This window comes from Glycine soja, chromosome 13 (assembly GCF_004193775.1).
Source record: "Glycine soja cultivar W05 chromosome 13, ASM419377v2, whole genome shotgun sequence".
NCBI classification, from domain to species: Eukaryota; Viridiplantae; Streptophyta; class Magnoliopsida; order Fabales; family Fabaceae; genus Glycine; species Glycine soja.
This window is the reverse complement of record NC_041014.1, coordinates 27018632-27036383: the sequence shown is the minus strand read 5'-3', so window position 1 is coordinate 27036383 and position 17752 is coordinate 27018632. Positions and strand designations below refer to the sequence as shown.

The following is a 17752-nucleotide window of genomic DNA, read 5'->3' as shown; positions in this document are numbered from 1 at the left end:
GTTAGAATTTTCTATTTCAATAATTAATGTGGACTAATATTATAAGACAATTATATTAGTTATTTATTATTAGTGGGTTTTATTCTATGTTATCAAATTAAGTGAGTCCATTAGACTTCTAAATCAGATGATATGGACTTAAATGAGCAGATGTCGGTGTTGTTGACCCATTAGGGGATAATAGGAACCTTATTAGGTTAACACGTTATAAGAAGGTCCTATTGAAAAATAAAGATGTTCCGACTGCGGAAGAATCATAAAACCACCGGTTATGCTGTTAGCCGGTTATCTGTTGTCTCTAGAACATTCCATAACAAATCATAAGAAAAGCGCATAGATCAAAAATCACCTACAAATTCAGATTCTACTGCTTAATGTATTCTTGGTGATTATTAACATTTTATAAGGATCGTCAAAATTTCAACATTGCAAAGTATCTACGTTTGATATGTGTGACCTCAAATCTCCTGAAGTTGTACTCATCCATCCATGGATACCAACATCCTTACTCTTCGCTAGTTTATATCTCGAATTTACCATATAGTTTCCATCTCTTGTGAATCTCCAGACCTCCGATCATTATCAGCTATGATTCGAACTGGTATTGTTAGAAATTTTCCACAAATCCATTCTGGGAATAAATCATTAATATTTCCTTCATCCCACTAGTTGGAATTTGGATCAAACAAATCAGTTAAAGTTGTGCTATCATATGCTCGATGTCATTACACAAGAATTGTGGTAATTAAAAACAACCCATGATGTAACTTGGAATGATCAGCACCACCGAATTAATTAAAGTCTCTTCCCCTACTTTTAAATGTACTAATTGTTATTTTTTTATATCCTTAATTTATTATGAAATCTATTAATTAAATATCACTCATTTTTCTTGAAAATTGATGCATTTAATAAATTATTAGAAATATAACTCATTTACCTTTTGAAAAAGACATTCCTTATATTATAAATTGCGTTATTATATCTAACCAATTAACTATAAGAATTAAATATTTGAAAAAGACATTTCTTAACCTAATTAACTTTTTAAGTTTTTTAAAATAAATTTTAAATTTATACTGAAAGTAATTAATTAAACCATATGAATTAAATATTTGTTTTTATATACAGATCTGAATGTAGTATTTTTTTACATTAAACTAATAATTTTTTTTATAAATTTAAATTATACTGTAATTTATTAATGATAATTTTATTATAATTATTTTAAACTAAAAACATCATCTAACTAATTTCCAATATAAATTTAATGCCAAGATTAGAAAGACAATGATTAAATCTATTAATCTCGTATTCATAAATAAATCATCAAGGAGGATGGACATCTTGGTGAGTAAAGGAAGAATAAATAGATTGACGCAGCGAGTACAATAATTTCACTTTCACATTCATTACCGAAAGCACAATAAAACGCTCCACCGCACTGCGTCGTTGCCCGGAGACTCTTATCACAAATCATTTCAAGTTTCAACCACCCCCATCGGTGGACCTAGAAATTTTTTAATCCAACGTTGTTTTTTCTTTTCTTTTTTTCTCGCTTTTACAAAGCCAAAATAAATTACTCATTTATTTCATTTTCATGCCCTACTAGACCAGACAAACCGACTATTCAAGCTTTCATCTTAATCTTAATTAAAAGACAGATCATCATAATCATAATTTTAGATAATAACGACATTTTCTCTCTCTATCTTTCGCAGTACACGTGGACGGTCGAGATCAAATCACCAAATCCGGTCCCATCGAACGGCCGAGAACGAATCATCAAATCCTCCGCAGCTTCTCCGCTTTGATCACGGGGTTGGCACGTGCAATCTCCTCTCTCCCCACCGTCTTAAAATCGAACCCGCACGCGTGCTTCTCCGAGTACCTGTGGGCCCCGCAGAACGTCAATCCGCACCTGCACTTGAACCCGGTCAGCCCCACGCGCTTCCGACACGTGGCACACCGGTTCGGTTGCGCAACCGAACCTGAGCTTGTGGAAATAGAACTCGACGCCTCCACCGCCACCGTGACCGCAACCTCCGCCAAAGACGGCGGCGGCGATTCGATGAGGACATCCACCAACGTTGGAGGTGACGTGGAGAACGACGGTTTCAACGAGGAAGAAGAGAGCGCGGTTTCGATTGTAGATTTCATCGACGCTTCTTCTTGCTCCTTCAAGCGGATCGCGCCGTAGCATTTCGAGCACAGGTTCATCGTGGCGGTGCTACCGAAGAAGCCGCAGTTGTTGGCGCAGAGTAGGTGACCTTCGGGAGTTTCGCATCGGTGTTCTTCCGCCATGGTTTTTTTACTGCGTTCGGATCTGCGATTTAGGTTTTCTCTTCTTCTTCAATGAATCGGAAATTCGCGACGGAATCGGAAAAGTATCTGAACCTGCCGGGGGGAGAGAGAGAGAGAAAAAAAAAAGGAATACACGATTACGGTTCCGTTTGGATTCCGAGAAAAAATAAAGGGAAAATGGAAAAGCTGGCTCTGGCTGGAACGAAAATAAGTGGAAAATTGAGAAACGAAAAAATACAGGTTGCGAAATTGAACAAGCTGGGGTTATAAATAGGCGAAATTAGTTGCTGGAACGAAAATTTTTATGAATTAATAAAATAAAATTAAATTGAATTAAGAAAAGAGAGAATTAGAAGGGAATAGTACCTTGTTGAGGTTTGGAATGAGAAGAGGGAAGAGGGGATAATAAGAACGATGGTGAGAACAATCTTAACGGGGAAGGATTGTTTAACAGAGTTAGAAAGGAAATGAGAGAGAAAAAGGAAGAAACAATTATTTTCGATTTTATTAATATTTTTTATACTTTAAACAAATAAATAAAAACTCCTATAATATACAAATAGTAGTTGATGTAAAAAAAGTGTAACCACAAAACAAATAGTAGTTGATGAGATGAGAATGATAGATCTTTGAGACTCACTTCCAATTTTTAACTAATTTGAACGTCTTTATCGTGCATTTGGATAGTTTTAAGAAAGATGTCCTAATTTTCTAGGGTATTTCATTTGGATATTTACTTTTAAAATTTTATAAATTCTTCAAATTTTGGGTCTTTTGTTAAATTAAAGATTTATAAGTATCATTCGCAGCGGGACTCTAATAGACATGATACAACACTTGTTAGTAGGTATATTTTGTCGATGTACAAGTTATGATATTCTCACCACCACTATCAACTAAGTCAAGACGGATCCCTCAACATGGTGACATATACCGTGTCTCCTCGCTCTCAATGCTATTGGTGTTGCAAAGTTTCAAGTGGCTGGCTAATGTTTAGTCTTGGGTCTATTAATGAGAATATTATAGTAATTAAAATCTTGGATATCACTATTGAAAAAGTTTCTCAAGTAGAAGAATACATTAGAGACCAATAAGTTGAGTTTTGAAAGGATGACAAGTAAATATTAACTAGATGATCCAACTTAAATTAATATTCCAAAGAAATTATTTGGAATTGAATGAAATCTGATTTCCTTCATTTAAATTACTTTGCATTTTAAATTCTCAATCCAAAAACATATGATTTGTATTTATTGCTGTGAGTTGTGAGCTTTATAAATTTCAACTCTTACTCTTCTAAAATTTGATCAATTCATGATGGAGTCAACAAATGAAGAATTCAAATTTTTAGCAAAATTGAATAATGTTAATTTATTATTATGACTTGTGAGCTTTCAAAAATTTCAATTCTAAAATTTGTTCACTACGGGGTTAAATGGAGTGAACAAGTGAAGGAAATCTATATCTGTATTTTTTAGCAGGAATTTTAAATATTTTTTATTTTAAAATATATGATGTTTTAGAGAAAAAATATATATTCTAAAATATATTATTTTACAAAAACTAATATCATATTAAATATTTTTTAAAAGATATCCTTGATAAATATCTAATGAGAGTAATACATAAAAAGAATAAATGAATCATTAATTAGATAAATTAAATAATTTGATATATTAAAAATTTATTTAATATTTTCTTTAAAACTCAACAAATTAATTATATTTTTTAACATTTATGAAAAAAAAAAACTTAAACATGATGTATTCTGGAACGAAAGGAGTAATAAATATCTTAATATAATAACTCCATCTTTTAGGAAGGAATAAACTTCAAAATGAAGACATTATCATGCTGAGAGTGATTTTATTTTATCATCAATTTAGTCTATTATTTTATCCATCTCGTTTAGTTATTTTATTTGTTCACTTTGAGCTATCTAATCTAATTTATAATAACTCCATTTTATTTGTTTACTTTGAGCTTTCAAAATTATTTTTAAAAATTGTCACTTAAAAACATTAAGAAAGTATTAATTATTTTTCAAGTAATACTCTTGTTTATTAATATCACACTTAAATATTTAATAAATTCATAATTCCCTTTTAATTTTTTAATAAGGATATTTTTGTTAAAAATTATTTTCTCATAATAAGAAATTTTTTAAGAAATATGCATTATCTAAATGACAAATAATATGAGTAAAAAATAGTAATATAAGTGTTTTTTAGAGAAAGTACTATAAGTTAAGATAGTTGGAATGAGCTTTGGATATACTACAAACTATAATTTTTTTATTGTCAAATGTTAACAATTACAAATATATTATGTAAATGGAGAGATTTGAACCTATACTTCACTCCAATTCTTATGTTGCTTCCCCAAACCACTAAAGCACCTTATCACTTCCGATAATATATTTTATTTATTTAATACAATGATTTAGGAATTTCTATTGATTTAAACCAAATAAATAAATCTAAAAATTTGAGTCAAAGTAGTTTGATTTGATTTATTTGTTTAGCGTACAAAACGAATTAAACTAGAAAAACCCTATTAGTTATTAGAACCGATTCAACAGAACCCCTTCTCTATTATTTTTTTATAAAAAAAATCAAATCCCATGAACCAATCTAAATCAAACCTTGCTTTTATTAATCAAGTTAGTCTGATTTAAATTTAACCCAAAAAAACACGGACCAATATATTTTGATTAATTTAGATTTTTTTTCAAAAATGAATCAAAAATCCAATTATAAATAAAAGCTCAAGGACACAATTAAAAAAATATAGGCTTAATTAAAAATTTAATAAAAACTTGGAAACCCGCGGAGTAATTAACCAATATAAAATTGATACAGGACAGGTGCATACTTCACTCCTTCCTTTATCATGCTTTATCAGAGCAATTTCTATAAATAACATTAAAAATATTTAATATAATTCCATACCTAAATTTAAATTTAAAAGACAGGCGATAAAAAAAAATGCATTATGTTTTCTTATTACAAATCATTAAAAGCTTGATATTATTATTATATCGAGTGAAAGGGACAAGCTGGCTGTGGAGGTGCTGAATATGGATTTGGTAGCCACTTTTTAAGTTCAGCATCTTTTTAGAATTTAGGAGAGCATTCGTTGAAAACATAAGTGCTGGACAAATCTGTCTATTAAATTATACCAAATCATGTTTCTGGCCATAAATTTTGTGTTATCTTTAAATATTTTGTACTGTTTTTATCTTTAAATATTTTCTTCAATTCTTTTTATAAGGTTTATTGACAATTAAATTAACATAATAAAAAATAATCATGATCCGAAGAATTGGATAATTTCCATTTTTAAAAAATAGAATAATTCCAACTCGTTTTTATATGGAATTAATATCCAATAGTAATAAAGTAGTAATCCATAAAAAATTTGAACTAACTTATAATGAAATAACGATCAATTATTTTTAGAATACCTGCTAAAAATATTAAATTAATGTCAATCAAACACCTTGTCCCCCACTACGTTTTCTCGCATTCTTTAAACAAAATTATACTATTTTATATTATATCCTGTTGAATTATAATTAAGTAGTTTTCTATATTAACTAGGGGCTAAATTTTTAAATAAATAAAAAGATGATATATGATAATAAGCAATACTAGGACTAATTTATTAATACGATATTATTTTAATGTATCTCTCTCTTCTTTTTTATTTTGCTGTATACCATACATTCTCTCCTACTTCTAAAAAAAAAATGATACAGTCTCTCTTCGTAAGGTCCTCACAACTCAGTCTTCAATATGTATCTTTTCTCCTTTTTTTTCTTACAAGCTCTTCAATTTATTATCTAGAAAAATTACCTGACGTAAAACAGCTTCTCAAACGTATTCTAAAAGTATTAAAGCCAAGATTAGCATTAATTTAATTAAATTCTAATAGAAAAATTCATAAACTGATATTTTTTTTCCTTTGGCTAAAATTGTCTTTGGCAAATATTTGATAAATATAAATAAATTAAATTCTGTTGAAATGAGTGAAATAAGAGATTATAAGTATACTAAATGGATCTGACTTTACTACTGCACTTTCTCAGCTGTCCCGTGTTTCCCTTAAAAATCATACAATTTTAAATTGAATTATAAAATTAAATATTAACATAAATTATGTAAACAGCATCAGAAAAATCAATTCATTACGAAATAGTAATAATACATTCTTATCACAAACACTCCACTTGAATAAAAAAAACAAAGGGGGTGACATTTGTGCCGAATCCGTGTCTAACGCGTGGCTTCAAGTTGGGGCTAACTTGAAAGTGGAGTTGAGAGTGACAATGAAAAAAGAAAAGAAATAGTGAAGTATTGTGCCAACAGATATTTGGATAGATAGATAGCTATGACTTAATTTGGGATATTGTGTTGGCAAATATTTGGGCTAGTGGTGGAATGGACACTACAAGCACGTTGTTGTGTTGTGGAAACCGATGTTGTGTACCTAGCTGGAAGCACTGTGGTTTTAGTTAATGAACAAATGAATCCACTAAGGTAAACTGATCGTCCAAAGATTAATTGTGAGTTTAAAATTAATTTTTAATATATTTTTAATATATTTGATTTTATGTTTGAGAAAAATTTAGAATTGATTTTGAATTTAAAATTAATTCAGATTGAAACAATTTTGAGTAATATTTAAGTTGAATACCAAATTTGCACTGAATTTACTCACAACTTAATTTTATAATATAAACATTCAAATAAAAATCATATTATTTTAAAATTAATTTTAATCAAAATAATTTTTTAAAATTAATTTTATTCAAAATTAATTTTATCAACATTCATCTAAACACACATTCAAATGTTGAGTTGATAACTCAATATATCCTAGTAGACCTTTTTTGAACAACATGATGTAGTATGAATGACTCATCTTAGAATTGTGTGGATTAATATTATTTAATTGTTGGATTAATTTTAAATTATTAATATTAATAATGTAAATAAAAATATATGGTATTTAACGGATGGATATTAGTTATTTTGACTTATCATGGAGTGTGCTCATGATGGATCAAGTCTTCATTTGGTGTCCAAATAAGGGGTTGTTACTCTCTATGGTTATAAATTGTCACCTCATTAAACAATTTTAGTGTGATACAATTTGAAAAAGGGGAAAAGATAGTGAATTCAATATTATCTCCTAATAGGCAAAATCAGTAGAGAATGTCATCCATGTTGGTGTCACACCAACAAAGTCAAGTAACGGGAGTCTGTACCTGTTTGTTTTGTAGGTACTATCTATCAAAAATACCAAATTACAAGCATTGCATAATTTCACTGCATTAGGATGACACTAGAAGATATCACGCACATCATCTTCATCCTTTAATCTATGTCAATGAATATACTGATCTCGTTTAAGAAGTTTCATTAGATGTTACATTTCAGTATCAATGCCTCTTATGAAAGAACGATATGCACTTCTTGCATTGTATATTTATTTGATTGTTGTACAACTATTGACATTGTGTTCCTTTAGCGTTAGCAGAATATTTCTTGGTTTCTCCATTGACTTTGTCATATCAGCAATAATTATCTTTTCATCCTTAGTCAATCAACTACTGTATGGATGTCCAACTAATGACTTTGTCATTTCATGATTGTGACTCCCACACATTAACTTCACCATCCATCATTGGCCTCCAACCACTGGTTTTCCATGAAGCTTAAAAGGACACCCACATTTCCTACTGCCAATATCTCTTCTGACAAAGACAAAATCTTTCTTCCTAGACCTATACTGACCACTCCTTTCACAACCAATTAACGCAAATGAAGTTTTTCCTCTCATACCAGTGTTTGTGTCTGACCTCATAATCACCGTGACAAATCTAATTTCATAAGCAACTGATCAAGCCCACTGCAAAATATCATCTTGGGTAACAAACACCTACAATGCAATTCACACAAGTTTAGTCTTCAAAGGGACATTCATTTTATTAATTTAATAATAATAAATCACATTATTACCTGAGAAGTATTAAACACATCAGAACAATCAACACGTTCTTCATTCACACTAGTTTCGTCTTCATTTTGTTCATTCATATCAACTTCTTCAAACATTATATTGTCATACATCCATTGATCTCCATCCATCTTAACAAGACATTAAAAAATTTCAGCATCACAAACTAGCAACCCCTAACCACACCATACATATAATATCACACAAAATCCTACGTTATTTTTTTACTGCATATAATATTATAAAACATTAAAATTGACAACCCTATAAATTAAAAACCAATAACATCAACTTTTTCTACTCACAATTCTTAACCATATTACATAAAAAATTATAACCGAACCATATGTACTAAAATAAATTATTTTATTCAACATAATTCTAATTCATGAAATTATGACCACACAAAACAATCAATTTTAGACTACAATAACTCAAATAAATTATCCATAAATTATAAGTGTAAATTATCTTACAATTAATACCATTTCCAAAATACGAAAATAAGTAATTACAAATTAATTATCAATCTACACTTATTTAAAAATATTTATAACAATAATATGAATTCTATTTCAAATGAAAAAATAAACAAATTAATTTTTTAACACATTAATTTAATATTTTAACTATCATACTAACATATTTATAAGTTAAAAAATAAAAATTTAATATTTCTTTTAATTTTAAAAAAAATTGTAAAAATCATACGGATTACATAATCTGTATGAGTTATACGGATTAGGTAATCCGTATAAGTCATGTGAATTACATAATCCATATGATTTATACAGATTAAGTAATCCATATATATCATACTGATTAGTTAATTTGTATGACTTATATGAATTAACTAATTCGTATAAATAATACAAATTACGTAATCCATAAGTTAAAATAAAACTTACGAATTAATCAATTCGTAAGTTTTATACAACTTACGGATTGTTTAATTCGTATGTTATGCAAACAAAAAAAATTACGCTGACGTACCTTCGACATATTTCCGCTAACAACCAAACCAACTACCGCAACAACCACTACTGATGTACCTCTGTAATACATTCACCTCGACCGAAGTGACACAATGCACCTCTCACACCAGTAAAAAAAATCAAGAGGAAACCGAAAACACAAAGGAAGGAGTGTGTTAGTATAAGAAAAGTCACTTAAAAGGAAGAAAAAAACCATAAGGGTATTTTCAAAATTAAATTAAATTGTTGAATGCACAAGTAAAAATGTTGGTGCACCTAGCAACATCCTTCACTTCGCTGTACCCTGTCATCTATACTGTGATAGGCCCATCACACTTTTCCCCTACAAAAAGAATTTTCTTTATATTAATTATTTTTATATTAATTAATTGATAATTGTATAAAATGATATTAAATATAAATATCAATAAGCATGATTCTTGGATAAAGCTATGTTTCTATGATAGCCATTTGTCTCGATTGAATAATGTGTAGTATTGAGCATTTGAGCCCATATTTCACGTATGCTATTCTTCTAATAGTGAAAAACTAAATGAATGTTTTTTTTATCATAAATGTAGTTAGCGTGATTAGTTACATGTGCATGAACCAAATATATTTCTAATGAAATTGGAATTGAAGTTACAATTTTAAATTATAATCCTAAGTCAAGTGCTAAATAAACACTTACAAAAATTGTACACATGAAATATTATTGGACAAATTTATTGTAATATAAGTTAATTCATCGTTAAGACCACTATATCATTGTAAAAATGACACCTGTAGGTAGGCTCAAAGCTAATATTACAAGGCAAAAGTTGACACTAACACTGTATTTGGTACCAAAGAAAATTGAGGAAAGGATCGGGGAAGGAATAAAAAATGATAAAAAAAAAATCCACACGTAAACATTCACAAAAAGGCAAAGAACAGAAAGAGTGGAACCCAAATAAAAAAGCAATCCACCCAATTCCGTACAATGTGCAAGTGAACTGAAAAGCTTATTAGAAAGTCACTAAAAACAAGGTTAAATATTGACTCTTAACAATATTACCTTTTCTACACAACACATAAAATCTTTTTTATTTTATGCTCAAGTTTGAATCAGAAATTGGTTAGGAACAAGTAAAACTTGCTCACACTTGAATGATAATTAAATGCAAGTAATTGGAGTAGGTTATATGTGAGGAGAAGCAACCTCAAGAAAGTCGTTTACTAAAAAGCCAACTTCTTATAAATATTAGAAACTTGTTTTATATTTGTTAATCATAAAAGTTGTATCTATTCTTCTTCGAAAGAAAAATATTTTTAAGATAATAAAAGAATTTTTATTAAATGGTCATATTAACAAATAAATGTTTAAAGATGATATATAAAATCCATTTTTGATTATGAGTTCTTTTTTGTTAAACAAGCAAGTTTATAGTTTTCAACTTATCTGAAAATTGTTTAATATTTAATGCAAACTACGATTTTAATTTCGATAAATATATTCATTTTTGTTACAATTGTATAATAGTTCATAAGATTAGTAATAAGGGAATTTTGATAAAAGTGTTTTTTATTTAATGATTAGTTTTGATAATAATAAATAGAGATTGAAAAAGTAAAGTTTTGAGAAGAAATGAAAATTGAAAAGTATAAATGATTTAAAAATATGCAGTAAAATAGACAGACATGAATTTGAAGTATTTGTAAGACATTAGAAGAGGGGTTGAATAATGTAAAGGATAAAACTTAGTGTTTCGAAAACTATTAAAAACTTTTCTCAAATAAATATCAATGGACTAAGGGTTTTGTCTAAGGGGTTTGAAATTACTTTGTGCTTAGAAAACCAGTTCACAAAACTTGGATACGATAGTGTAGAAGTGACTTAAAGAAAAGAAAAAGTTATACAAAAATAGTAATGAAAATACAAAGGTTTTATATTGGTTCACCTCAACTCTTGGACTACGTCCAATTCTCTTTTAAACCTTGAAGGGTTTCACAAATCAAATCTTTGATTACAACCAAATATTCTCTATGTTACTTTTGACTACAACGAGTACTCTCTAGGTCATTCCTAACACTACTCTTAATCTCCCCTTGAGATTAATACTCAAGTATTCTTTGTCACTAAGTCACTCCTGGTTTTCACAAACAATATATGTTTGATAGAAAATGTATTCTAATCACCCAAAGAGTGTTTACATAGTAAGCTCGAATACAATGAAACTCACTAACTTAGTAAAGCTAAGATTCACTCAATTTTCTCAAGTTTCCTTTGTCGAGTGGACTAACAACGTTACAACACTTGTTCGTTTTGTCTAAAAATGTTCTCTTATAATTCGAAAACCTTAAAATGAACATCTTCAAGCTTTATATAGACTTCAGAGCTTGGATCCATTGAGAGATCCTAGCTAGTCGTTGACTAATAGCTTTGGTGTTTGACACGAGTATGCTACTGTGCAGAGAGAGAGAGTGGGGATCGTAAATGCTTTCTGCAACATATCTTTAGAGAAGTACAATTTGTAGTGTTGCCTAGTGCTTAGAACTGACTTTCATCGTATGAATGGAAGGAAACATTAGCAACATAAGACAAAAGAAATTAAGAATGTCAAGACAAGACAATTTAAATCTTTCCTTTTGTGTGCTATGGCACAAGTTTCTTACAAAGCCTATGGACGTTACTTTCTTATGATTATTTTTAGTTCTTGAGGATCGAGTAATTGTTCCATTGCTTTTGTATTGCGAGCCAAGTGCAAAAACACTTGTCTTCTCAGGGTTGGATGCAGAAGCAGTATCGTCCAGTGATCGATACTTTGTCTATCGTCTAGACTCTTTCTGTTCATGCTTTTCTGCTTGTATCTCATAGAGATAAATAAACCTGTGGTTAAGCATGAGAGGTCAGTACATAAAATTTTTCCTTTGTTAACATCAAAACCTTAGGAATTTAATTGTTTGGTATAGTCCAATGTGACTTGGACATAACCAGACTCAACAAAATTCATAAAAGATGACAATTGAATACATATACGATGACCTATTGAACTTTTAGCCAATATTCGATGGTAGGCATGGTTGGTGTTTGAGAAATTAAGTGATTGTGTTTCAACCCCCCAAAAATTGACACTCAACAGTTTTATTTATAGAAGTTGTTGAAATTATAGACACCTTAGGCAAAATGAAGCCTATAGCTGGACCTTTGTGGATTGTGCAATTATGGTTGAATGCCATTTTAGCCAATCACATAACCCTTGAAAGAGACATTCCAACACCCTTTAAACTTAAAATTGAAGGGGCTCAACTGACTTACTTGACCCCAAGCAAGGAATTTTGTACATATGAATGCTACACCAAATACATCAAGGCCTTTCTTAATTTCGATCACTTTGACAACACTTTGGCCTCACTTTCGACTGCAAATCTGGTAGGCCCCTAGTGGTTGAACTTAAGGTTCCCTTGTGACACTTCTGGCCAACAAGCTGAATTAGTTGAAATCTGGAGTAACTTTCTCACTTGGGATATCATATTTACTGGAACCACCTCAAAACCATCAAAGACCAAAGTCTCGAAAGGATTGAATGATTTTGATGAGGATATTGCTCTTTCAAAGCCACCTTTTCCGCTACAACAAAGCAAAAGGTATTCTAAGAAACTTTGAAGAAAATTTATTTCACAAGATCTCGATCTAAAGAGTTTCTTGAGACATATTTTTCAAATGGAATACTAAGGGATAAATCCTAGCTTTTTACCTTTCAGGCTGAAAAAATAGTGGATCTTTCATCATTTTTTTCGATAGAAAATCAACCAATGACTATCCTGCAAGTAAAAAAATTGACCCTTCCTCTTTCTCAAACTCTTTTAGGGCTTGGTTGATCTCCTCTTCAAACATGGAGTGCTCACTTTCGATGTCCTAATCGAGACCCCAATCATCATAATTTGCATGGGCTCGACATATTTAGCTTGAATGTGAAATGGGTTGGTGTCCACTTTCGTTGGTTTTTCCTTGAACTTCAATCTCCCTTCATCAATAGCCTTTTGGACCAGGTCTCTGAAACGTAAACAAGTATTAGTCCAATGTCCAAAAATATTATGAAATTTGCAATATCTTTTTTCTTTTCTTTGTTTGAAAGTAGGAATTTTATGATCATCACTAAGGCAATTTTTTTGTCTTTCAACAACACATCAAATATTTTATCTTCCTTAGTAATATCCAAACTATATTTCAAGTTAGGAAATTTCTATTTTTCATCCAATTTTAACATTTGACAAGTATAAGGAGGTCTAGGTTGTAATTCTGCCACACATATTTCATCTTCATCTTGATTAACATCTAAATCTTGATAATTTATTGAATTATCATTATCTTTATATGTTCTGAATATGCAATTTGCTCCCTTCCAATTTTGTCAAATCTTTTATACTTTTCTTTTTCATATTTTATTTGCTCAATTCTCCTTACTTATTCTGCTAATTGTGCCATATCTCTAACCTGTTGATTCTCCAACTTCTTTCAAATTTAAAAATCTGAACCTACAACAATTATCCTGACTAGTTCATATTAAGAAATTTGAGTATAATATCGAGCCTTCATCTCTCGAAATCTATTTAAATAATCTTCAATTGTTTCACTATTAAAGTGTTTAGTGGTTGTCAGATCTACGGACTAACCTTAGTCTCTCCTCTGAAGAAATGTTCATGGAACACTTTTTCGAGTTGTGCCCAAGTCTATAATCGAATTTGGTGGCAATGTGGTGAACCAAGTGAAAGCATTTTTCGTTAAAGAACTAGGAAAATATTTCATTTTCAGGAATTCAACAATGGCTAGATCACCACATGCTATTTGAAAATAGACTACATGTTCTACAATAGATTCTTCTAATTCTCCTGCAAATTTCAAAAACTTAGGCACCTTATAACCTCTTGGCAACTCAGATTGTAAAATATAATCAAGGAAGACAGAAACAAAGTAAGGTGGTTGTGCATTTCCTACTTCAAAGCCATGGTTATTCAAAGCATGTTCAATCATTTGATTACTCTGAGAATTTTTAATTGCTTCGAGCCCTAAACCTCTATTTGGACCATTTTGTCCTTGAAGCATTTGATTTTGTTGCATATTGGCTAAGACTTCATCTGCATTCTGATTTCTATTAACCAAAAGAAGATTTGGTTGTTCTCTACCATTCATTATTCGAGCTGGGATATCAACATCATTTTTAGGATTATTATTATTAATATGCCCTTCTTGTATTGATAATTCCTGAATTACACATCTATTCCCAGGTTGGTTTCTAGGAATGGCCAAAGCATCTCCTATTCAAGTTAAGATACCATTCATCTTCTGGTTTCGTTGGTAGTTCTTAACATAGGATTTAAGATCAAGACCATGTGATTTGTTAAAATGTTAACCATTTCATGATTACTATGGTCTATTTGTTGTCTAAAAACTACTAATGTTTCATTAGAAACACCTGTAGAGATCATGCTGCTATCTCTCATTATTCTATCATCGATAGGAACTCTTGTATTTCTTAACTAGTCGTCATCATAAGAGTGACCATTGCCCCCAAGTTCTAAAAGCCTGTTAGTTCGTCTATTGACCATAATAGATGGTATTTACTTTTGACTTTGAGGCATAGGCAGACTTAGTTGTGGTATGTTCATGTCGTTAGACACTGGTGGCATACCCCATGGTCTTGTGGTAGAAAATGGTGGGTGTTTGTAGTTGAGATTACATTATTTGTGACAACGAAGTTTCGACGGTGCTTGTCTGAACTTGTGAGCAAATCATGTCTTCGCCACTTACATTTATAGGGTCATTGTTCGCATGACTAATACCCACAACCATTTCATTATTCATCGTAGAAGGTAAATTTGTTTGATTTTGTTCATTGTTGCCACTAATATTGGTAGAAGTGTTTGCAACATTATTATTACTATTGTTGTTATTACTATGCTTTCTTTGACTATTGTTTGTCATTCTACCACTTCTTAACAACATACAATTCTCATTAAGACTTATTCTTAAGATCAATTTTTTTTGCAAACTAGTCCCATTGAACATGCCAATTTGTTAATCGTGAAAATTATATCTATTCCTCAAAAGAAAAACATTTTTAAGATAGCAAAGAAATTTTTACTAAATGATCTTATTAACAAATAAATATTTAAAGATGATACATAAAATCCATTTTTCGATTATGATTTTTTTTTTGGTTAAACAAGCAAGTTCATAATTTTCAACTTATAAGAGAATTGTCTAATATTTGATGCAAGTTATGATTATAATTTCAATAAATATATCCATTTTTGTTAAAATAGTATAATAGTTCATAAGATTAGTAATAAGGAAATTTTTATAAAAGTGTTTTTGCTTTAATGATTAGTTTTTAAATGATTTTGATAATAATAAGTAGGGATTGAAAAAGTAAAGTTTTGAGAAAAAATAGAGATTGAAAAGAGTAAAAGATTTAGAAATGTGTAGTAAAATAAACATATATGAATTCATAAAAAATGAGAATTGAATACATACATGATGACTTGCTAAACCTTTAGCCAATTTTTGATGGTAGACATTGTTGGTGTTTGAGGAATTAAGTGATTGTGTTTCAATCCCCGAAAATTGACAGTGAATAGTTTTATTTATAGTCTTCTAATACTAATGGTCAAATTATATGATTTTGATACATATACAAAGATACTTCTAAATACATTGATCTGATACTAGTAACTGTCTTTACATAACTTCTTTGCAACCACGCCAACTAGTACTTCGATTTGTCAAAAAATACTCTACTGTCCATCACTTACCAATGATACGTGCATGAATGAAATTATTGAAATCATCAGTATCAATCCAAATTATTCCCTTTGATTACACAGTTCCGTTTCTCAAACTTTTTGCCCATATTCCAATCGCTTTTGAAGGGACTTTCTTACTTATGTTGAGCCAAGCATATCAAAATTTGATTTCCATAGCTTAATCAAATTTTACATAACAGAGGTAACACTATTACAACATTTTATATTGTTGCTTTTGAAGTATGAAATAGTTCTAAAACCTTTCTTAGTAGTTTTAATAGTCCTTCAATTTAAAATTAGGTTTTTGCTTAAGTCAATAAACCGTAAATCATAGCAAACTATAATGAAGAGCTAAAAGAAAAGAATATTGCACATACCTTTTTTATTCACTAGTTCACCCCTTAACTTAAGCTACGCCTAACCACGACCTCTTATAGGATATTTGACGGAAATAACACCAAAAATACTTTTTCCTTGAGCCTTTATAGGTTTTGACCACCAATATTCTTCTCAAGCCTTTGTAAGTTGTACAATATTCTTCTCTTGCCTTTATAGGTTACACAATGTTCTTCTCAAACCTTTCTAGTGCCTCTATAGGATGCATCACCCAATATTCTCACATTTATAGGTCTAAACCAAGTATTTTCACCTTTCTAGGTCAATACTCCCACTTTGTAGGTCTACAATAAGTATTTTGTGTAAAGTGATAACATTTTAGTCCCTAAAAAGAACAAAATTCATAAACTAATCTCTAAAAGTATAAAAAATGAGTAAAAAAACTTCTTGTCATTAAGTGCGAAATGTTAACTTTAACATTGTGCGTCAAATAGTCCTTTACAACATGTCAAATTTGTTCTAAAAAATTACAACTTAACGTTGAACATTACAACATAATGATAGAATGACCAACAAAACATATGTATTTAATGTATAAATTAAAGTTAACAAAAACCTATTGTTAAGTGTGAAACATTAACTTTAATGTCCTGCGTCAAATAGTATGTTACAACTTATTGTTAAATTGGTCCTTAGACATTATAGATTAATGAAAAAATGATAAATGAAACAAATGTATCAACTGAAGTTAATAATGTTAACAAGATGTTTCTGACATACCCGACTCAAACAAATTTGTTTCCATTTAAAAACACACAGGGTTTGGACAAAAAAAAAAAAACACAACCTTGCTCCTAGTGGCCATTTACCCATTACTTTTATGTTTTTTCCCTTATTTTTTGTTAAATGATCATTTTAGTTCTTTATCATATTTTTTTTGTTCAAAACAATCCTTTATATTTTAAAATTTTTACTTTGATCCTTTATCTTTTTTAAAATGTTGAAAATGGTTATTTATCTTTTAAAAAACTTATTTTGATACCTTATCTTATTTAAGAGGTTCAAAATGACCCTTTAACTATTTAAATATATTCAACTTTATCCTTTGAATAACACTAAGATAAAAGATCATTTTGAATATATTTAAATAGTTGAGAGATCATTTTGAATATTTTAAATAAGATAAATGATGAAAATAAACTTTTAAAAAAAATAAATGATCATTTTGAAATAAATAAAATTAAGGATCAAAGTAAAATTTTTAATATATAAATGCCCAAATTGAAAAAAAAGATAAAAGACCAAAATAGTCATTTAAATTTTATTTT

At 29.6% G+C, this 17752-nt stretch overlaps 1 protein-coding gene across 1 annotated transcript; it reads right to left on the bottom strand.

Annotated features, from left to right (window-relative positions):
- Positions 1–1351: 1351 nt before the first annotated feature.
- On the bottom strand, positions 1352–2802 carry LOC114382568 (zinc finger A20 and AN1 domain-containing stress-associated protein 4-like). Its single transcript, XM_028342080.1, has 2 exons — positions 2671–2802; positions 1352–2397 (listed from the first exon to the last, which is right to left on the bottom strand). Exon 2 carries the CDS (start codon positions 2302–2304, stop codon positions 1786–1788), a length of 519 nt encoding a protein of 172 aa, XP_028197881.1. The 5' UTR covers positions 2305–2397; positions 2671–2802; the 3' UTR covers positions 1352–1785.
- Positions 2803–17752: the final 14950 nt, after the last annotated feature.

Coding starts and splice junctions, on each gene's coding strand:
- LOC114382568 (XM_028342080.1), bottom strand. CDS start 2,304: ATGGCGGAAGAACACCGATGCGAAACTCCCGAAGGTCACCTACTCTGC.